Source organism: Fukomys damarensis, unplaced genomic scaffold (assembly GCF_012274545.1).
Source record: "Fukomys damarensis isolate Sample0158 unplaced genomic scaffold, DMR_v1.0_HiC HiC_scaffold_22, whole genome shotgun sequence".
Taxonomy (NCBI): domain Eukaryota; kingdom Metazoa; phylum Chordata; class Mammalia; order Rodentia; family Bathyergidae; genus Fukomys; species Fukomys damarensis.
Genome location: NW_022900934.1, coordinates 28,337,406 through 28,361,289, shown reverse-complemented (window position 1 = coordinate 28,361,289; position 23,884 = coordinate 28,337,406). Strand labels below are relative to the sequence as shown.

General features: G+C 38.1%; 1 protein-coding gene and 1 pseudogene across 1 annotated transcript in view; both read right to left on the bottom strand.

Moving 5' to 3' along the window:
* The window catches only part of Rad21l1 (RAD21 cohesin complex component like 1), a 42,755-nt gene extending 21,200 nt beyond the window's left edge, over window positions 1–21,555 (bottom strand). The window contains exons 1-8 of the mRNA XM_010612908.2: window positions 21,484–21,555; window positions 12,579–12,925; window positions 11,877–11,953; window positions 10,427–10,602; window positions 8,860–8,989; window positions 7,223–7,316; window positions 5,348–5,454; window positions 564–734 (exon numbers count right to left, since the gene is read on the bottom strand). Of these exons, the coding sequence (XP_010611210.1) occupies window positions 564–734; window positions 5,348–5,454; window positions 7,223–7,316; window positions 8,860–8,989; window positions 10,427–10,570 (646 nt within the window). The 5' untranslated portion in view covers window positions 10,571–10,602; window positions 11,877–11,953; window positions 12,579–12,925; window positions 21,484–21,555. The remainder of the gene's footprint in view (window positions 1–563; window positions 735–5,347; window positions 5,455–7,222; window positions 7,317–8,859; window positions 8,990–10,426; window positions 10,603–11,876; window positions 11,954–12,578; window positions 12,926–21,483) is intronic.
* A 530-nt stretch (window positions 21,556–22,085) lies between these two features.
* Window positions 22,086–22,685, bottom strand: LOC104854425 (annotated as a pseudogene).
* Between the last annotated feature and the right edge of the window lie 1,199 nt (window positions 22,686–23,884).

Here is a 23,884-nt window from a genome sequence, read left to right as displayed (position 1 = left end):
ATATTTTTGTCATATAAATTTGAATCTGTCTTTTGTTCACATAACATTTATTAACATTGCTTTATATAAAGCATCATGAAGGGATAATTACTTGACGTAAACTAGAAAATTTAAAAATAAATATTTTACATGACAGTAACCTTTAAAATATGAACATTTAGTTTTTCCTATTTTTGTCTGTGCTATTTCTATAGTTATAACACAAATACAAAATGCTAGATTCTTTAGTAGTCCTACAACTAGTGTTGAAGAAAATGTCTTACAGCATATAATGTAATATATTTTGTTAGAGCTATACTAATCTCACTCTTCCCTTTTAAAACTTAGGAATTTATAAAAATAAAAATGGGCAGTAGTTTCCAACTTTTATGAAAAAATATTTAAACAGATGGCTATTAGGGATGCTGTAAATATACTATAGACTTTTAAAACATGTGTAAAAAATGAATTGATCTATATCACACAGAAACATATCTGAAGTTTTAGTTTCATGTAAAATACTAATATATTGTAATAATTTGATTGGAGGAAATATTTAATTTTGATATGACCAGACAGCATACCAATCATTTCTCCTGCAGATCCTTCATCTCCAAATCCATCTCCACTGTCAAAGAACAAAGATTTTTCTTCAGCGAGGCTTCCAGGACTATGTTCAATAAAATGACCACTGGAGTCCAGTAATATGTTGTCATCAAACAAACTACGTCTTCGGAAAATTTCAGATTCTTCCCCTAAATAAATGTATATCATTAATGGTGTTAGTCATAGAAACAAGTAATTTTAGGATTAGAAGGAAACTGAGATGTTAAATAGAATAATCCCTCTCATTTTATATATATAAGAAAAATGAAAGCTGAAAAAAAATGACTGAAATTATTCAACTAATGTCACTCAGTTAATCAACAGAGATTAGCATTATGGTGTAATGGTCTTTCCAATACAATAGAAAAAAAGCCAAAACATTAAAGTTTATACATGTGATATAATTTGATAATTTTCTAGAAGGCAGAAATATCATGGCAATAAGATGATTTCCTCTACGTTAAGCAATTCAAGTTCTGCCTGACCAATTATTAGTTCATATAATTTCAAGCACAATTGCTTGAATGGTTCATCCATAAAGGTCAGGAAAATAAGGAGTATATATGCTTCTTAGGAAAATGGAAAGGTAGGCTTACAACATTCATCCAATAAATATGTATTGAATATGCTAGAAGTTGGAGATAAAGTACAAAAGGATAAACACAGTCAGGTGGCATTAATGTGATATATATATATATATATATAGTAGAAGATATATGATGATCTTTATTGTAAAAATTAGAAAACACATCACAGAAAGGTTTTGTAATTAATCTTGTAATTTATTTGCACACAGTCACACACTAGCAAATGACAAAGTCAGGATCTGAACCCAGCTCCCTCTAACTTCAGTCCTATGTTCTGATAGTCACTATGTTACATTGATAGCTCTGGGGTTCTTTTCATCTTTTGGGTTTGAATCTTTAGGTCCAGGAGTCTGAAACCTCAGAGATCAGAGGTTGGTGTTCCTTTCCCTCCAATAACCCATCTTAGGGTTACATTTTAAAAAATCATTGGCCCAGGATTTAGCTCAGTGGCACCATACCTCCCTTGCAAGTGCAAGGTCCTGAGTTGATTCCTGGGTACTCCCCCTACCCCACCCCAACTCCGAAAAAAAAAATCAAGAGTCATCACCCATATTGAACATTCTTCAACAGACCTATATCTTTGAAAAAGGAAGAGATGAAAGCAGCAGCCTCAATCACGCTAGATTAAAGGTTTGATCAATATAAAAGATTAAGTGACTTTAAAAAATAAGAATATGTTCATATTATGTGCAGTTTGATACCTCCCAAAAGAAAAATCAGCCTTGGTCAAAGAATAACAACATATATAAAGATGTAGGGAAAATGGGAAGGGTAGGGGAAAGGTAATAAGGGAAAGGAAAAAAATATGAGAAAATGAAAAAATGGAAATAAGGTGCTTGTAAATGGGAGGGGAGGAGGGGATGAAGGGAGGGCAGGGACAAGGGGAATAAATGAGAACTAAGACCTGTCATGTAAAGGTACAAGATCCCAATAATAAATATAACTGTACTGTGTACCTAAAATGTACCAATAAACTCAATGAGAAAAAAAGAATAACAACATATGAACAGAACTATTTTTTGAGCATTGAGCACTGCAAAAATCTGAGATTATAGAAAATAAATAATCATTACCTTCAATTTTATATTAAAATACAGAGTATGATGGGTTAATATTAAACATTTCATAACGAAAAGTAAATTTGCAATCATTTTTGAAAGAGAAAAACCATACATTGATGTAGAGGTCTGAAGGTAATAAAGGAAACAACCTATGATGTTGCTAAAAGTTATCTCTACTTTACAAATAGGGCAGTAAGGCTCAGAGAGGTAAGACAATCGCCAAGCACCAAACAGTAAATAATAAAGTTCTGATTCAAACTTAGGTCTGTTGATCTACCAAGAACTTGTTCTCACTCTTTTTTGGGATGATATGAGACACAAAAATGTAAACAACTAAACTGTATTGGTTAGATTGTAAGACACTTACTTGAATATAGCAAAATGTCTATATTAAGAGTAAAACAGGGCCGGGGATTTGGCTCAGTGGTTTTGCCATCTGCCTTACAAGTGCAGGGACCTGAGTTCAATCCCCAGTATCAAAAAAAAAAAAAAAAAAGTAAAAAAATCTGGGTGTATCTGTAATTCCATCATTCTGGGAGACTGAGACAGGAGAATCACAAATTCAAGAGCCCAGCCTGGGCAATTTAGTGAATGTGTGAGACCCTCTCTCAAAATGAAAAATGATAGGGATGTAGCTCAATGCAAAAACTCTATGCTCAACCCCTAGTACTGAAAAAGAAAAGGGGGGGGGGAGAGAGAGGCAGAGATACAGTTGATAAAATAAAGAAGGTGATAAGTTGGAAGAGGTCTTTGAAGATAGGCAGTGAAGTTTGAGGCAGTATCATAGGAAACCAGCGGATTTAAGTAGAGGAATGTGCTGTGAAAACAATGACATTTTTTTGGCGGGGGTGCCAGGGATTCAACTCAGGACCTTGCACTTGCAAGGCACACGCAGTGCCACTGAGCTAAATCTCCAGCCCATAAAGACAGTTGCTCTTGTAGAGATGTGGAAAATGTAGAAAGAAAATGGAGCAAGATTTGCATAAAGTAGTACAGTACTCCAGGCCTGTGGTATTGGTGAACTATGTTGTTATAAATAGAAAGAAAATCTAAGATATATTTCAGATTTTTAAAAAATCATCACTAGTATGAAGTTAGGAGAATAGTTGAAAGCAATCCTAAAGTTTCAGGCATAAAGATAAACAGACTTTACAGGAAAGAGTAAAGAGCATCATGGCCAGTACAGTATACAATTATGTCTTTGCCAAAGTGTTATATTTCTAGATCTGGGATTAAAAGATCCATTCTAGTCAAAGTATGATCTGTGGATTGTTGCTGGTCAATAATAAAGTAAAAACATCAATTAGAAGTAAATATTTAGAATGATTTATAGCAATTTGACAGTGTAATTTTATATATGCTGGTTAATAAAAACTTAAGGTTTTATTTTGATTTTTTTAAGTTTTTAATTTTCACTACAATGAAACTTTATTTTCAGTTGTAGGAACTCATTAAATTTATACAACAACAAAATATAGACAAATTGGAAATAGATAAAAATTATAAAAACAGTACTTCAACACAGATGTTTTAAGGAACATAATCAAAGACAGAAAGAGAAGGAGGATGAGAAGTTGAGATAGAGATTTGGCTCAAGCATTACTCCCGTGACTCTCCCCCAAGGCAAGACAAGTTTAGGTCATCTTTCTATGCTCACTGTTTTGGACACTGAAGAAATTCAAACATGAACACAACACAGATCAACCCTTACGGAGTTTGTAGACCAGCACAGAAGATATTTAAATGTCATGACACAAGATAGAAGTGGCACATGTCAGAAAAAGATCACTATATAGTTGAATTATACCAAGTTTAAAGTACACTCACTTTACCCAAACATTTTAACATTTAAAATCAATTTTTATTTTATAATCTTAACCTGTATATTCAGTGTGGTAGTATTCCTTCCTCCTCACTCCCAAGCAGATCTAAAATCTATTATTTTACAACTAATAGTCATCATATACTGGAGGAAATATGATATTTAAAGGTATTTTATGTAGCATACATATAAAACCTTGTATGAATGTTAACTATACCAACTATTCACTTGCATGTCTCTCTCCCAGCCTGAAGCTCCTTGAGGGCAGGAACTGTTTCTTTTAAACTTTGGAACTGTCCGTGTTTCTGATAGCATCTAATGTATAATAAAGTATTCAATAAGTGGTTGTACACTGAGAAGGTATATCCTAAAAATATATTAGAATTAACATCTATACTAGAAAAAGATGGGAAAAATTTGGGGGAAAAATTTACATTTTGCCAATAAATTCATTCTATACATTTTTCTACCTGTATTGTTTCAGGATAAAAATGTATAATTGACTATGACTTTTAATTTTGATTTTTCAAAAATCAATCAATAACAAATGTTGGAGGGGTTGTGGGGAGAAAGGAATCCTTCTCCATTGTTGGTGGGAGTGCAGAATGGTGTAACCACTATGGAAATCAATATGGAGATACCTCAAAGAGCTGGGACTAGGGGTTCCAGTTGACCCAGCCATCCCTCTGCTGGGTATCTTTCCAAGATAATGAAAAGAATCATACCACAGTGATATATGCACACCAATGTTTATAGTGACACAGTTTGTAATAGCTAAAACTTGGAAACAGTCCATTTGCCCATCAGTTGGCGACTGAATAAAGAAGATGTGGTTTTTCTATAAAACAGAATACTACTCAGCCATAAAGAATGAGAAATTAGATTCATTCATAAGAAAATGGATACACATTGAGGATATACTCCTAAGTGAAATAAATAGGTCACACATGTAAATACTGAATAGTTTCTCTGATGTGAAAAACTGTAATAGTACATAAGATTCTAATGAGATAATTGACCATGTGAAATAGGAAGAAAAGGGCTAAAGGTGTAGGGAAAATGGGAAGGGTAGGGGAAAGCTAATAAGGGAAAAGAAAAAAATATGAAAAAATAGAAATGAAGTGTTTATAAAGAGGGAGAGGAGGAGGGGGTGAAGGGAGGGCACAGACAAGGGGAAAAAAATTGAGAACCAAGACCTGTCATGTAAAGGTACAAGATCCCAATAATGAATGTAATTGTACTGTATACCTAAAATGTACCAATAAACTCAATAAAAGAAAAAAAATTCTTACCAAAGCTCTCATTTTGGAAAAGTAGATAATTGCCATACTCTTCTCTAAGTGTAATTTCTTCAGGTCTGCTTTGGTTCTGAGTGTAGTGTTCTGAAATATCAATCACACTACAGAGAAATGTAAAATTGAAGAAAACATACGAATAGAACATAATGATTTTACAGTATACTGAAAAAGCCTAAAGCAAAAAGCAGGTAATGGTATTAAAAGGTGAGGCCTTTGGGAGGTGACTAGGTCATGAGGGCTCTGCCTTTATAAATGAGATTAGTGCCCTTAATCACGTCTCAAAATGTTGCATCACTCCTACCCTGTGAGGACACAGTGAGAAGACTGCCATGTATGAACCAGAAAGCAGATCCCCACTTTGTGATTCTGCTGGCATCCTGGCTTTGAATTTTCTAGCCTTTGTGGCAGCTATAACAAATAAATTAAACTGGCAAATTTATATACAACAGTATTTCACTGCACACAGTTCTAAAGAATGGGTAGTCCAAGATCAATGCTCAGCGTCTGATAAGGGCCTGTTCCTCACAGAACCTTTTTGCAGTGTCTTCAAGTGGTGGAAAGTTTCTCAGGCCTCTTTCATAAGGGCATTAATCTCATGCATGAGGGTTCTCTGCCCTCATGATGTAATTATCACCCAAGGGACCCACTCCCTAATATGTTCACTTTGGGGATTAAGTTTCAACATTTGAATTTAGGAAAACACATAATCCAGACAATTACAGATGCATGACTGTCATTTCCAAAACGTAATTTACTTCCTTCTCTCTCCTCTTTTTAAAGCTGTCATTCCCTAGTGATACTAATTTTATTAAATGGTAACTCCATTCTCATGTTAAAAATCATATGGTATCCTTTTTTTTTTTTTTTTTTGGTACCAGAGATTGACTCAGGACCTTGAGTTTGTGAGGCAGGCAGCAGAACCACTGGACCATGGTATCCTTTACTTCTTAGAGACATACAGCCAATTTTCAGCAAACTCTGTTGGCTCTGATTTCCACATTTATCCATAAATTGACTGCTACCACCTTGATAAGATGAAGGTAAGAACAGATCACAGATACTATCTCCTTTCACCTGGATTCTTAACTCTAATAATCTCACATGCTCCCTGCTTCCTCCTTATATAAGAAGCCAGAAAGATAATGCTGAAATCAAGCCAGACCTGGCAACTTCTGTATTCAAACCTTTCTGTGCTTCCTCTCTAAGTAAGTCTTACTGTAGACTACAATATCCTACATCACCTATACCTCCTCTTACTTCTCTGATCTCTTTTCTCTACAACTCAAGCCCCTCATTCACTCTATTCCAGTCTCATTTGTCTTCTTGCTGTTCCTTGAAAGCATCCAATGGGCTCTGCATTAGGGCCTTTTCACTTGTTCTAACTAGGACAGTATTCTCTCTCATTATTGAATGATTGTTTCCATTCTTATCAGAAAATCCTTTCCTGACCCTTCATTATTTATTTTCTGTTTCTCTTCATATTTGATCATCTAGTCATTTACTGTCATATTATGTATTTACATGTTTGTTTAATGTCAGTCTATTCCAATTAAAGTCTATGATTCATGAGGCCAGGAGCTGTTTTATTAATTGCTATCTTCTCAATCCTTAGAACAGTGCCTGGTATAGGAAGAGCACTCAAAGGATATTTACTGAATGGACAGATGACTATGCTGGCATTATTATAAATTATATTCAATGAATATAATGATACATTTTTGTTGGTGCACTTTGGAATTTTGCATTAAATTTAAGTCTGTCAACTGTATGTTTACTTGTTCAGTTGTTAACTACATCCCATTTGCCTTCAATCTGAATAGGAAAACAATAAAATATCAAGAAAATCAAATTGAAAGGTAAAATATTTACTTTATATTATGGGTGTCAAAATCATAAAATTCTTCTGGTAATGTAATAGCATTGTAAGCTGCTTCAAAATTCTCTTTTGGGAGGTCGACCAGTCCTAAATAGAATAAAAAAACATTTAATAAGAAACGATATAGTATAAAGTAAGAAATTCCCAATTAAATCTTTATTTTCTCTTGCTGGACCACATCCTTGGGTTCCCTATCCACTTCTGTCCCTCTATAGTCCATTCTCCATAAAGCAAACAGAGTAATATTTTCCAAAAGCAAACTTGTCAGATACCTCCCATAAAATGTTTTAGCAAACTCGCCAGTACATTTTAATAAAATTAAAATGTCTAATTTAGGCCTTTCTAGCCCTACCAAAAAAGCATCTTACTCCTCGCTCACTGCACTTATTCTAGACATACTAGCCCTTTTGATCCCTGAAAAAGTCAAGCATGTTGTCATCAAAGGACCTTTGCTCTTGCAGTTTTACTTGTTGTGCTATTCTGTGTGGAACTTATTACATGGATGGATACTTCTCACTTTTCAAGTTAAGTTCTATCCACTCAGAAAGGCTTTTCCAAACTGCCCTAACTAAAGTAAAATTATCTGTTATTTTCTGTTGTAATGCTCTGTTTATTGCCTTTATAGCACAAGCACAGTCTATAATTATTGTAATAACTTTTTAAAAAACTCTGTAATTTTCTGGTTTTCTCACCAAACTGAAAGGGACTTTATTTACCTTGTTCGTTTTTGTATGCCAGAGCCTATCATCATGTTTGACACTAAATATAAGATCAATAAATATTTGCAGAATATGTAAATGAAATAATTGAAAAAAATGAATCATACTTGATACGAGTATGAATCTAACTACAGATTGCAGAAATATTTTTTAATAAAGAAGATAAAAAAACCTGTCAGTCCTGCTTCAACATATGTTGATTGAGGGAATAGTATTTGCAAGGTACCAAGACAGGTGCTGTAAGAGATTCAGAAAGTGGACATGACAAAGATGTCATGAAGGCTTCAGGCTGCAAGGATCCTGAAGATTAGTGAATTATAAGATTAGAAAGACTTGTGTCTAAATAACCATGATCCAAGGTGGAAAATAATGAATGTCTTAAAAGTGGAACAAATGATATGTACTTTATATTTTGAAAGAATTATATATATGATACATAAATTTCTAGCACTTTGGCATGTCTAGGTATTTCAATCATATTTCATAAGAGTATGACTATTTCATAACTTAGTCTTTCAAATTAGAAAAACAATGACAATTATTGTTATTTGTATTATCAATTATACTATTTCTAATTTTGTTCATAAAGAAAAAACAGATATGACAAACTAAATTATCCATTAAAAATGGAATACTAGAGTTTTTTACACAATTGTGGCTTTAAGCATATTTCTTATGAAATACATAGGAACATTACAAGTTTTAGAAAGCAAAACATTTTTCTGAAAATATAGGAAAAGAGCAAGGGAAATAATATAATTTATCCTTAACCATAGAAACTTAGATTCAATCAAAATTATATTCATTATAATCACCTGAATTACAATTTACTGCCAATTGAAAAGCCCCATTCATCTAAACATGTAAAACAGAGCCAAGAACAATGAGACAAAGTAACGTTGCATGGGTACCTGGGCGGAACGTCATCTTCATTTTAAGAAATGCTTCACTGCAGTCTGCCAAAAGATATTTTGCCTTCCTATCATAGATTCGAACAACTCCCAAAAGAAGGTGTCCTGAAGTTCGAAGTGCAATTTTTACCTTTCAATAATTTTGAAATTAGAAATTAGGTCCATAAATTCTGTTCTTTGAAAGTTACTGAAATTATAAGAACTTCTTTTCTTTGAAAAGCAGGCATTTCAGACTGGGGATTTAGCTCAGTGGTTCTGCTGCCTGCCTCACAAGGGCCCGAGTTTGATCCCTGATACCAAAAAAGAAAAGCATACATTTCATATTGTTTTTTTTTGGTACTGGGGATTGAACTCGGGTCCTTGAGCTTGCAAGGCAGGCCACCGAACCACTGAGCTAAATCCCTGGCCCTATTTCATATTCTTATTTAAAATAAACCACTTAACTTTAATCTCTCCTTTAAAAATAATTAGCTTTTTATCTTATTTCACAAAAATAATATAATGTGGCATTTAAATGACATGTGCTGTTATAAATATTGCAGGAAAAATATAAATTCTGTAGTCAGTCACATTGGGGTTCAAGCCTTAGCACAGTTGCTGAGGCTGAGTGATTTAAGCTTCATGAACTTCAGTTTAATAAAAATGGCTACAATTTATTTTGTACCAGTCATTGTCCTAAGAGCTTTTCATATGTTAATTTATTTAGCTGTGACAATGTCTACTTGCAGAAGAAAAAAGCCCAGACCCAGATATATTGTGACAACCCCAACATAATGTGGCTACCAAGTGATGAAGCAAGGATTAAAAAAATGTAAATTTGATCAATTTAAAAGGTCATGCTACCACTTCACTGAGGCTAAAAGAAGCCAAAGAACCTTTAAGAATTAAAATTAAATTAAATTAAATTAATTAATAAACATAAAGTCTAGGCCAGTGCCTTACACACAATAATCTTTCAATTATAATTCATCTTTCTCTCAAGCAAATACTTAACCTACAAAAATATTAAGATAGTATTTTAATGCAAATTCTAGTAGCTACTTTATAGTTTTATAATAAACACAGTATTGTTCATGATGTGTTATTTTTTAAGTTTATAATCAATCCTTTCTTCCATCCCCATTCATTCATTGTTTTCCAAGAAGATTTATTAGGCACCTACTATGTACATGATATTTTGTTAGAGAACAAGAAAAGTTTACAAAATATACATAAAACATAGCCTTTATTACCTTAGGCTCCAATCTATTTATGATAAATACATGAACAAATCACCAACAGAAACCAATATATATTTATGTTCAGATAATAATTGCTATAAAAATTAAAAGAGATAATCTGAGAAGTACAATTATCTTAGAAATTTATTTAATGATATAAGTGTATTTAAATTCCTTTCCAGAAGTTATTGCAATACAATACATTTTAGGGCCAGGGATTTAGCTCTGTGGTTTCACCACCTGCCTCAAAAGCTGAAGGTCCTGAGTTCCATCCTTGGTGCAAAAAACAAAAACAAAAAAAAAAAGCCAAAACAAAAAACAGGTTATCATTTTAATCAGTAACATACCTTAGGTGAAATGATTTTTTCAATAGTTATCTCTAGATTACATTCAAATACATGGGCCTTTGTGAGTTTCTTCTCCCAGTGGGCTGCAAGCCATATTTTGGCCAGTGGCCCTCGCTTACTCATAAGAACATGGGTGTAGAACATGTTGCCTGTATTCCTTAGTTGTGTTTGATGAACTAGAGAGAACACAAAAATATATTTAAAACTTGGTAACAAAAACCTTTCAGTATTACCTTATGCAACAGTTTTAAATTCTAACATTCAGATTATCTCATTCAATATATTATTCGATTCAAAGTATTTTCTTGCAAAACAATCTTTAGAATTTCTTGCAGAAAATCTTTAGAATATAAAATTACAAATTACAGAGTTTTAGCAGTCTGTGAGTCACACCTGGTTTAAATGGATCCTAATATCGCTGTGAGTTTGAGACCAGCCTGGGATATATAGTGAGTTCCAGGTCAGTCTCAACTACATAGTGAGACCTTGTCTCAAAAAAAAAAAAAAAAAAAAAAAAAAAAGGATCCTAACAAAGGATCTCTCAAATTTTATGTATCCTATGTAGCATTTGCATTCTCTTTAACTGAATATGGTAAAATGAATAAAACAGGAAGGCTGAAAAATAGGAGTCAGAAATAGGAAAGAATAAGAAAAGGTAGAAAAAAGTAAGAACTAAGAAACAGGAATTTGAGAAGTATTGGATCCCTGATTTGTATACAAGTGTTGAATTTCATTGTTCTCTTTAAGATGCTCTTTTTTATTTAACAATGTTATACTTTTTGAAGTTAAAAATAACAGAATTGTAAATAAAGTAAAAATCTAAAAGAGAAAAACCAATCAACTAGGAAAAGAATCAGAAGACCAAGAAAGGAAGCAAGAAACAATTTTTAAAATGTTTTGAAAAACGGTAAGAGAAAAATCTTCATTTTAAGAGAAGAAATTAATGTACATTGAAATTGTACTGCTAAAAAACATTTTAAAGCTTTATTAGGAAATTACAAATGAGGAGGATGTTTTATAATACCTTGGTTGACACCTAGAGAAGAATAAAATTATTGCTTACATATAAGTAACCTTAAATTATGGATGGAAACTTCTCTTTAAACTTTTGATACAACAAAATTGAGCCAAAATGGATACAAAAACAAAGTCAACCACAGAATTAAAAACTTGGGTGAACTTTGATCAGTGCCCATTTCCACCCTAAGAATCAAATCTTTATACCCAAAGTAAAAGTTATGCAATTTACCAAACCACATTCCACCGCGGGACAGCTAGAGATTTTGTAGTTTATGACTTGTGCCTTACATTGGCTCCACTTTCCTCCTTTCTACTGCTTATGTATTTTGGTATCTTGGAATAATATTCAACTTATCTTCTAAAATTGCTCCTCGGCCAGTGTGCGAGGACTTTTAATGTAATATCCTTGGAGGGAGGATGGTATACACACCTGCAATCCCAATACTCTGGGAGACTGAAGGAAGAGGATCACAAGCTCTAGCCCAGCCTAGTCAATTTAGCGAGACTCTGTATCAAAATTTAAAAAAATAAATAAAGTTGGGGATTGAGCTCAGGGTGAAGGTTCTAGGTTCAATTTCCAAGAATGGTTTTAAAAAGAAAAGAAAAGCCACTCACACCCCAAAATACCTCCAAAACCTAAACTTTGTACTTTAATACTCCCGAGACCATGATTTTCCTGAGAACCGCCGCCCCCCGCCCCCGACCCACACTCATTCCCGTCAGTACCAGATAGCTAAGGATGAGACAGGAATTAGGAGTCAGGGACCGGGCAACCCGAGGGTGCGGGGAAAGGGATGGCAGGTGAGGCTTGGGAGGAAGGAGCGTAGAGCCTTAGGGCAGACGGCGGAGCGCGGGGAGCGAACTCCGCCCAGCGGGCGAGACCTTCAGGGCGACTAGCAGGGGGCAAAGGGCGGGCGAGGAACCCGAGGAGCTGCGAGCTTCCAGGGCTGGGGACTACGGGCGGCAGGGCCAAAGGCTCCCTCCACAGCCGAGCTCCTCAGGCGGAAACTGAGGCCAGAGGGGACCCACGAGCGCTCCTTCAGGCCTGGCCTTTGGGGCTGACTCCGAGAGCTGAGGAGACCGTGGGGAATGGGGCAAGGCACGCGCGGGGATGTGGGGGCCCGCAGCCCACCTTCTGCTGTTACGGCCCGCCTGGACTCGCAGCCGGAGCCCTACAGTCGGCCCAGGTTGTGAGGCGAGGTGCGCCGGAGCCGGGAGGAGTCACCCGGAGTTCTCCTCAGGTTTGAAGCACAGAACTCCAGGGCCGCCAGGTGGCTGTGGGGCGGCGGAGGGGCGTGGTTTAAAAGGGGGAGTGGTGAGAGGAGGGGCGTGGCCAGGAGGGCGTGGGACGAAAGTAGCTGGGATGGAAGTCTGGGAGCTGGGTGGCTGTGGCTGGGCCGAGAGTAAGGAGCCGGGTACTCAGTCCGGGTGAGGAAACTCCGGTGTTCTGCGGGGCTCTCTGGCAACGGCCTCCGACACCTGTGAAACAAGAGAAGAACCGGGCCTGGGAGCTATATCCCACTATGAAACATGATTATTACATCCTATCTCTGAACATGCATATGATGCAATCCAGTCACTTCTGTTTACTATCTAGAGGTCCGTGGGAAAATTATTTAATCCCTCCACCTCAGTTTTTCTCATCTGTAAAGTGGAAAGGATAAAAGAAGTACCTGTGCCACAGGGTATTATAAAAAATAAATGACATGAAGCGTGTACAGAGCCCACGATATGTATTCAATAAATTTAGCTATTGTTGTTGCTGTTGTTGTTGTTTTAAACAGCCTTTTGGGAGACAGCAAACATTTTCCATCCTGGAATATCACAGCTTTCAATACCAGAAATCAATTGCTAGGATTTGAGAAAAATCATACCAGAGCACAGTTTGTCCTCTTTAGCTTTGTAATAAATACTAATAAATCTTGGAAAAGTAACGATATCCAATTTAAGGTTATTGAGAAGTCCAGACTGCTTGCTGAGAATTTCAGTAGACTGCCTCATTCACTTTTAAAACAACCTCACAAAACAGTGATTACTTTTCCCTCTTCGGGGATAAGGAAAGGGGTCTAGAGAAGAAAAGCATCCTGCTCAAAGTCATGTAGTTGGGCTTGGTGAAGAGAGGATTAAATCTCAAGTTTAGCCCCTATTGTTTCACCTCAGAGGATGATGTGTCAGTGGCTGCTCACAGAGAGATCTATTTTAATCTTGATCCGTCAGCGAGCCCATCACTTCATCTTCAAAAGTGATTTTAATCTCTTTACTTCTTGCTATCTCTTCCATTCTACCTGCGCCCAAGCTACCTCTCTCCTAGGAAAGCTCCAATAGCCTTCTAGATGATCTTTTTCAAGTCACTTGCCTACTGTAAACCCATTCTCCACACTGAACGAGAGGAGTTTTTAAAAAATAAGAATCAAAGCATGATTCTCCCAACCACTCTCTATAAAGCGCCTTTAAAGCCTTCCTGTTGACCTTTGAATAAAATTTAAACCCCGTTTCAACAACTACCAGGCCCCATATGATCTCCTCCATACTTGCTATTATGGTTTCATTTTGTATAGGTGCATTCACCTTAGCAATAAATTTTTGGTTTCACAACCCTTTTTGTATGAAACCATCCAAGGGGCTTGGGAGAAACATACTGATGTGTTCATATGGCCATTTTTCTCTGCAAACTTTGCAGAAATAAGATATTTCACTGTGATTCTTTAAGATTGATATCTCTTTCTACTCCATCTATCACACTGTGTTGGTGGCAATGAAGTACCCGAAGGATGCAGCTAAGACAGAGTTAAGTGCATGTTTAATTTAAATTTAGAGAGATCTATTTATGTGGTTCATGGTCATTTCCCTGTATGCTTAAGTCATTGCTATCCATCTCAGTGCAGGAAAGGCTTCCAGGAACATGGATACTGCCCCCAAGCTGATTACCCTCCATGTGACTGAGGAGGCAGGGCCATCAATTTTGTTAATACTCAGCTTTAGGAGTACATACAATGCACACAGGAAAAAGAAGCAAGATTTATAACATACAGAATCAGAAGCTAGTTTATTGAAAATTCTTCCAGTCATCAGACATATTAACTGTAAGCAGAGGATTTGGTTCTCATAAAAGCTTAATTTAAGCAGCTTTCCCTGAAACCTCTGGCAGTGCAGCATATATAGTTACAAATGCACTCTGTGTTTTTTCTTCTCTTCTCACAGAAATTGCACAAACTAGAAGATATCAGTCTCGTATGTGTAGAGCACAAGCATATGGTACTACTATAAAAAGCTAGTACATCCATGTGTGAAGGTGCATGTTGCAGGATCTCATTGTATTGTATCATGTGTTACTTGGTATATCTGCTTTAGTGATTTCTGATGCCTATTGTTGAATTGTCCTGTAATCATAACAAAAGTAATAATTCATTAAGAGGATCATATATGTTTTGAAACAAAATTATGAATAGACTCGAATCATTTGGTAATCTAATTAACAGCAATGAATCATATAAATAAATTGGAAATTTTTGAATTTTCCCTATTATTTTATATTAAATACTGCCAATTGATTAATAAAATATAGACCTTATAAAACAGCACTATAATAAAATGTCCAACTCATAAAGCATTAATAATAAACTGGTTAATGTGCTTGTCGACTCAAAGAATATTTAAAATTAATCACTGTAGAGTATGATTTAGAGGTTTTATATTAAAACTAAGAAGCTTTCCAAAAATTTTGATAAATAATCCTAAAAATTTACATGGCATTAAGCTTTACAACTTAAAGAGTTGTTTAACATACCCACTCAAAAAGTTAATCAACCTGGTAGAAAGACTGAATTATCTCCCTGGTTTCTTTACAGAAAATAATATCACACAATTATTGGCATAGAATATATAGCAAAAAATAGAGTAAATTATAATAGAGCCATATCACACAGCTTATTGATAAAATATTATGAATCATTTCTGGATTGTATGAGATTTGTAATATTTGTAAGCTTTAAAAATTTCATAATTTGTTATTTTTCTAATTGTAAATTAATTATCTTCCTAACTTAATCCTTGTGTTTGTGATGCTGTATTTTTTTCTCCTAGGACTGGGGATTAAACCCTGGCTTGACACATGCCAGGCAAGCATTCTACCACTAAGCTATATCACTGACCTCTTCAATTTTATTTTGAGACAAGGTCTTGCTAAGTTTTCCAGGCTGGCCTTGAACTTGTGATCCTCCTGCCTCAGAGCCTCATCTCCACCTCCTGGGATTTCAGACATGCACCATCATACCTAGCTATGTTCTATCTCTTAAGGAGTACAATAAGTTGAATAAGCTTTAGGCCCCACCAACTTGGATCTGTTCCTGTTCAGCACTCTCCCTTCTGCTCCATAGGCTCCAGCAAGATTGGATAACTTCTGTCCCCATGGCTTAAGAACTTCCTGGCACATAGAGTTTCAGAAACACATTTGTAAATGAATGAATTAACTCAAAATCTGGGATAGTAGAGTGTTAAACTGCATGAAACCATAAATGTCTATTTTATTTTATTGCCAAATCTCCACACCTCGACAATTAATGCCTGGCACATAGCAGGTATGCAGTAGTTAAAAAAAAAACAAAAAACAAATCCAGGCCTATTGAACTACAGACAATGCTTCTTTCCTTTGCCCTTTAGTTATTCCCAGTTTACGGGAATGGTGAGGGACTTCATCAAGATTCTCTCCACTTCTCTGAGAGGCCTCATTTTCACTTTAGGTAAGGCTAAATGGATGGCCAGAGGAGAAGCAATTTGCCCCAGGTTACTCAGTCAGTGGTGAAGTTTAAAACCAGCTCTCTCTGGGACCAGGAATTCTCCACACCCCTCTCACAAGGATGCCCACAGTAAGAAAGAGGACAGGGCAGTGGATTCCCTGAAGGATGACTGTACACGGACACTAGGTGGCGCTCCCCTACAGTGCACAGGACCCCACCACCACCACAGGGTACCCTCATCTTTAATGACGCATGGTAAGTAAAAACATTTATTAGAAGCCAAACTTTGAATGTGAGTTTTATTTGTTCTCAGAGAATTGCATTTACTTCCTTGGCCACTGGTCTCCGGGTCTCAGTCTTCTGTCTAATGGGAACATCTACCAGTCAGATGATGCATTATGATGACATGCCTGTGCATATGGATGTTCAACAAACAGTTTTGACAACTACAGTCATTTCTCATTATCCTTGGGGGTTTGGTTCCAGGACCCCGACAGATGCCAAATCCTACAGTGCCCAAGTCTCTTACATACTAATGTAGTATTTGCATATAAATTATACACATACTCCCATATGTCTAAATTGTCTCTAGACTACTTGCAATACCTTAAACAATGTAAATGATATGTAAATAGTACTTGTTCAACTCTAATATTTAAAGAATAACCGCAAGGAAAAGATGTCTGTATGTGTTTAATACAGGTACAATTTTCTTTTCTGAATATTTTCTAGGCTTGGTTGCTTGGATACACTGATACAGATGGAGGGCCATGTGTAAGATTCTTAGCCCTACCCAAGGGCCAGAGAATGATTTCCAAGAAGAATGAAAGAGAAATTCTATTTTGGTGATCTTCATCGGTGATGGGCTGGAAAAAGTCCTCACATCCTAACATCCTACCACTGGAATGTATAAATGTTACATGGGGGAAGTCCTTTAAAATGTCAGTAAGTAAGTATCTTAGTATAAGAGATTATCCCAGGTTATCTGATGGGTCCTGAAATCAATTGCTTGAATCTTCATAAGAGGTAGATGAAGGAAGATCTTACATACAAAGTAGAAGGTTGCCAGAAGACACCTACAGAGACTGGAGTGATGAGGCAGCCTCAAGCCAAAGAGTGCTTGCAGACACCAGAAACTGGAAAAAAGAAGGAGGAGCTCCTTTTTAGAGTTTCCAGAGGGAGTTCAGCTTGGCCAACACCTTGCTGTTGGCCCAGTAAAACTGACTCTAGCACAATAAGATAGAACTGTGCCCTGGGAGGTGGGTGGGTGGGCAAAACAGAACAGGGTGGAAGAGTGGGGCAGAAATTCTACATGTGGACTAGGGTTCAGGATCTTCTGGGAGCAGAGAAGGATGTACTGTACACTAGCGGGGACACTAGATTATGGTCTGCCTACTACCCAGGAGGACTCCACAATTGTTGTCCCAGAGTCCCACTCACACATAGAGATTGCCTTGCCCAGACCCCTCCAGAAGGACAGTGAAGGGGCCACGAGAGCCTGGTATCTCTGCTTCCTCTTTCCACAGCATACCCCTTCCCACTGTGGGTAACCAGAACAGCAGCACTAGATCATTAGAGCCCTTACTTGGGCAGAAGAAGGGCCTGAGACTTAATGTCACCACTGTCTTTTGCTCATCAGGTACTCTGAGCAACTTCACTCTCCTAAACCTCAGTTTCTTCATCAAAAGACAGAGATAAAACTCACCCTTGCAGAGATGTTGAGTGTAATAATATTTTCACAGCACTTTATGTGGTGCTGGAAGTTAGAGCAGATGATTAATAGTCAAAAGAACCATGATATAGACCTCATTAGCTGACAGGCACCCTATTAACTCATTTATTCTGTAAGACCTAAAGTCTCACTTCCACTCCATGGAGCGTGAACAGCCAAAAGGCCTCCACGATGCTGGGCCCTAACACCCAGCGAGGCTCCGGGAACACGACGGAGAACCGAGAAACCCAGGAAGGAACACACCAGCCTAGATGGTAAAAGACCTTTATTAGTCTGGCCAGACGGCACTCCCGGAGCCAGGTGGCTCAGAGAGGCAACTGCTCAGGGGCTGAGGTACTTTTTATAAGGTTTTTCTAAACAAAGAGTCAGGGAATTCACAGAATAAGACTGCAAACACATTGCTTATATTATGCAGGAAATGTTCTAGGGTCACCTTTTGTCAAACCATTTGCCCCTGGGCGGGCTGTTAACCAAGGTAGCAATTAGCATATGAAGAAGCACAGTCTGGCCTATTAGCATGGAGTCACTTTAGCCCATTCAAGTCTTACAATTCCTCATGACAAACTCAGAGAGTAGGCAATACCTTCAGGAGACCAGCTTGAAACTACACTATTGATTTGGCTTATGAATTTGGCTATTGATTAAAAAATTGAGCCATTCCAAGGCCTAAGTGTTGTAGGGGTCAGGGGAAGTGGAAGTCACTGGAGATCCCTGCAGTAGGTCGTAGCCTCCTATGAACTACCACAGCACTGACAAAAGGTTAAAGAACAGACAGAAGGAGACTTAGAGTGAAGCGTCTGAGTCTTGAGTCCTGGTAAGTGCTGCTGATAGTAGCAAAGACAAAAGCCTCCAAGCACATCCAGTATTTAATGAATACAATTGAGAAAGAATAGGGAGCTAAGGAGCTTTGAAGGCATCTGGTGAAGTACTGCCCAAAACCCGACATGATGACACCAGGCGGGGCTGTCAGAGAGTTGGCACTGTTTATCTTGCCAGGTTAGAAGAAACCTGTACTGGGACCAGGTGCAATTAGCAGGCAATCTACAAGGACAGTGAGAAGCGATCATTCAGGGGAAAGGAATTGGGGTCACACAGACCTCAACTGCACATAATTCAGCAGGTCTCCTCCACTTCAAAGACCAGGACTTAGGCTTTGATGACAGCCATTAGCAAATGAGCAATACTAGTCCAGCTCTGCTAGCTGATATTCCTATTTGAATCACTCAGGGCTTCGATCTGACTCCCGATATAAAACAATATAGACAAATTATGGAAGGCAAGAAGCACATGACACTCATATAGCCCACCAGTACTGGGCAGGGATGTCTCCTATGAAGTGTGACTTGCTAATTGAGCCTTCAGCTAGTGTACGGAGACAGACATCCCTATGCCAGTGGTCACAATTGAGAGCTCAATGATTGATGAGATTGTGAAGTCTGTAACAGCAAGAAAACACTGCAGCTGAGGAATTATGTATGACTCTGTGCAGCCACTCTTCAAGATCAAACATCAGCTAAAGATAATGCAGGTGGCTTGTTAGCTACAACCTGCAAGATAGCACAGGGAGCTTGTTAACTGTGGCCTGACCCTCACAAGTATACACAGTTACTTTTCCAAGCCTGACTCATTAGTGCATTAGCTCTGCTATTTTCTAAATCTGCCTTTACAACCCTTGCTGTGTTGTATAATCATAAATACTGACTAATCCAGAGCTCGTGGTCTTTAGCCAGGAGAGAGCTAAGATCAGTTCCTGCCCCCACATAAAAGACTTTGTTCTTTATTCTTTTTTCTTTGTTCTTTGAATATTATTCTTTCATCCCCTGGTGTATCCACAATCAGGCAATAACTAACTGGTGATCTAGCAGCAGCCCTATCCTAGACATAATCAAACTGAGGCCCAGAGAGTTTAACGACTTTCCCAAGGGCACACGATCTGAATTTGAATGAGATTTAAACTTAGACTTTGAAACATAGGGATTTGGAAGATAGAATTTGAACTATATGATTTCAACACAGGCAATGAGACTTAAAGTTGAGCCTACAACCACCATTTTTGACCTAAAAAAATTGTAGCTGTCATGATTAATAATAACCGAGATTTACCGAACCCTCCTTATGTGCCGGGAACATGTTGACTCACTGCATTGGCTCGGAGCTCTATGAGGTCATTTCTTTTATTACCCCCACTTTTTAGAACAGCAAAAAAGCACAAAAAAGATATGTTATTTGTTCAAGGTTAAAAAGCTAATAAGCAGAAGACCTAAGATTCAAAACAGGCAGCAGGTATCATGTGTTGATGAAAAAGAGGAGGAAGAGATGAAGAAATAAATTTACTTTATGTTAACAACCTATCATGTACATGGGTCAAGAGCTGAGCTGACCAATCAGAATTCCCTTTCTGTAGACTCTGACTTAAAGAAGCATCAGGAATCTGGGCATAATAGTGCATGTCTGTTATCCCAGCTTCTTGGGAGGCAAGAGGATCACAAGTTCAAGGCTAGCCTGGACAGCTTAGCAAGACATTGTCTCAAACTAAAATGAAGGAGAGAACTTGCCTAGTATACATGAAGCCCTAGGTTCAATCCTGGACACTGCAGGGGAAAAAATGTATCAGGAGAATAAAATTGTTATCAGTCAGACTGTAATTGAAAAGATGCAGGTAGAAGACCAGAAAGTAAAGTGCAGATGTGAATTAAAGAAACCCAAGGGCTGGGCATTTAGCTTAGTGGTTCTACCACCTCCTTCGCAAGTGCAAGGTCCAGAGTTTGATCCCCGGGAGGAAGGAAGGAAGGAAGGAAGGAAGGAAGGAAGGAAGGAAGGAAGGAAGCTACATGTGCAGTTGTTCCAGCTGACAGCTTCAGCTAAGGTCCCAGGCAACAGCCGCTGTCACAGTGTCACAGCCAGTTGTATGCATGAATTGGCCTTGGAGATGAATTGAGTCATAAGCACCACCTGACTATAATAACTTGAGAATCTAAGCAACAGCTAAGCCCAGGTAACCCTTGGACCCATGGGAAATAGAACTCGCAACAATCATAAATAACTGTTGCAATAATAAAATGATTGTTGTTATTTTAAGTTTGGGGACTTTGTCACACAGCAATTATATGCTTTGTCAGGCAGCACAGCCATTCAAGGATGCAGCCTGACCGTTTCTCATCAGTTAGAGTGGGAGTTCTGCCCTAACTCTGGGTTTCACATACTAAATTATTCTTTTTCCTCCTAAATTTTTAGCCTGTGACCACATTAATCCTTTTGCCATCTGTATCCCTTACTCTCCTCACTCCAGATGTCAGGCTTGGGTTCTATTTTTCCTGCCTTAGCAGAGAAAATCTTGGATTTTCCTTTCTGAGACCAGGACTGATATGCTCCTGAGGTGCTCAGAGGCTGCCCTGAATGGACACGATTTCTAATGTGGCCCTCCAGGACCCACGCTCAGGATGTCACTCAGGCTGCCATTACCAGCCCCTGTGCCAGCATCTGGGCCCTGTGTGAGCTTGTTCTGATCTGATATCAAGAACTGAACATTCATTCCAGAGGTGAATTCATGGAGAAGTTCAAATACGCACCAGAGGATCAGCTTGCAGGCTTTAGGTCTAACTTCCCAGACTGGGGTGTGGATGGGGATTGGCAGGAACTTTTGGTCTGTGAACCCAGCTGTGGGAAACAGGAAGAGGTGGAGGGTTTTAGTGTTTGGCACTGGGTGAGACCAATGCCACTTGTGCATTGCGTGGCCAGACTGAGAGTTCTCTAGGCGATGGTCACTAATAAGCCTATTTGTACCTGTCAGTTTCACAAATCAGCCTCTGATCACATGGCAATAATAACAAGCTGCCATTTATTAATGTTGTGTAAAGTGATTTATATGTATTATCTCATTTAATCTGCACAAGGACCCTATGTATAAATACTATTTTTTTCAAGGTCTCAGTTCAAATTTAATAAGACACTACAAAAGGTCACTACATGGGGAGACGCCCTGCTACTGGTGCATCATACATTAACAGATGGTCTACTCCACAGCTCAGCTCAGGCCATTACTACCAGTGGAAGAAAAGTTGAGAGGGTTTTCCTAGCTCCTATAGGAAAGGCTTGTATTGCCCCACACATCTTGTGTTTAAAGCACGAAAAAAAAAAATACAAAAGAGCTTTTGTTCTCATGGCGCAGTGCTCACTTCTGCTTAGAGAAATATTCTTTGTTCTTCTGGACATCAGACTTGATAGTATCACTTCCAGGTTTCCACCCAGCTGGGCAAACTTTTCCATGTCCATCAGTGAACTGGAAGGCCTGAATGAGTCTGAGTCTCATTTACCGAGTGGCCAACAGGAAGGCTACTTACTGTGATCTGCAGAAGAGTACCCTTATCATCAATGATAAAGAGGCCTCTAAATGAGATGACTTCATCAGCCTTTAAGACCCTATAATCCTGAGCAATGGTGCGCTTGGGCTCTTATGCCAAGGGGATGTTCACAGGCCCCAATCCTCCTTTCCTCGGTGTGTTGGTCCACACCAGGTGACAGAAGTGAGAATCCACAGAAGCGCCAATCATATGGCAGTTAAATTAAGTTTCTTAAATTCTTCTGCCCCGTCACTGAAAGCAATTATCTCTGTGGGGCACAAAAAGGTGAACTCAAGAGGGTAAAAGAAGAACACAATATATTTTCCTTTGTAGTCAGACAAGCTGATAACTTTGAACTGACCATCTTGGCATAACAGCTGTGCTTTAAAGCTGGGGGCAGAGTGCCCAATTTTGGCATTTCCTGAAGACATCTTATTATCAGCAGTTCCCACAGTGAGGCCTCTTAGGCAGGGGAACTCACACCAGGGAGGAAGAGGACCTGTCGTAAATACTTTCATTATCCCCTTTTTATAAATCAGGTAATTGAGGCTCGGAGAGGCTGAACAATTTACCTAAAATCAAAAAGTAAGTGAATGGTAGAACTGGAATTAAAACTCAGGTTAACAACCATGTTTGTAATTAGGCTCATGCAAATTAAGATCAAGATGACAATCACAGGCAAAATAATACTGAGGGACATTCTCACCCCAAAATGTGTGTTCATTGTGGGGGACCTGGTGATTGTATCCAGGACTTTGCACATGTTAGGCAAATGCTCTTCAAATGAGTCATATCTCCAATTCTTGAATGACAATCTAATACTATCATTTTGGGTCCATTACATTGGCAAAACTAAGATTGTTAAAATCAGGTGTTGGTCAGATGGGGGACCCATGAAACTCTTACATGCTGCTTTCTAGGGTTAGGTTGGATAATTTATGTTGTAAAACAGGTTTCTTGTAAACTTGAGATTTCATATTCCCTCAATTCAACTCCAGGTATATATTCTAGATAATCTTGTACTTATGCATCAGGAGACATGAACAAGCATAGTTACAGTGCACTGATAAGAATAGTGAAAGACTGTCAGGGACAGGTAGGAAATAGAAACCATACAAGTTTTCTTTTAACACAAAGAATGTAATATAAAGAATTGTTGCCAGGCATGGTGGTACACACCTGTAATCTCAGCACTCGGGAGGCTGAGGCAGGAGGATCGCTGTGAGTTTGAGACCAGCCTGAGCTACATAGTGAGTTCCAGGTCAGCCTCAACTACATAGTGAGACCCTGTCACAAAAAAACAAAAACAAAAAAAGAATTGTTAACTGGTGTAGTTGTTAACTGGGTGACTGTAAGGTTATAAAAAGAAGTCTAAGATAGCAATCTACCACACCCAGGGCTAAGTAACAGAAAAGAAGCTAAAACTATTAAAACCTAAAAACTCAAAGGAAGAGGTCTTTGGAGCTGTGCGCAGCTAGGCTAGTTTCTCTGCACTTCAGCAGACGGTCCTAGAAGCTGGGTCCCACAGAAGGAGCTGGTGCCATAGAAGAGATCTCTGTTGTGAGGCAAAACAGCCTTGTGGGGATGCTCAGAGCATCAAGAAGCCTGCAGGACACGGAGCCCCTTCTCT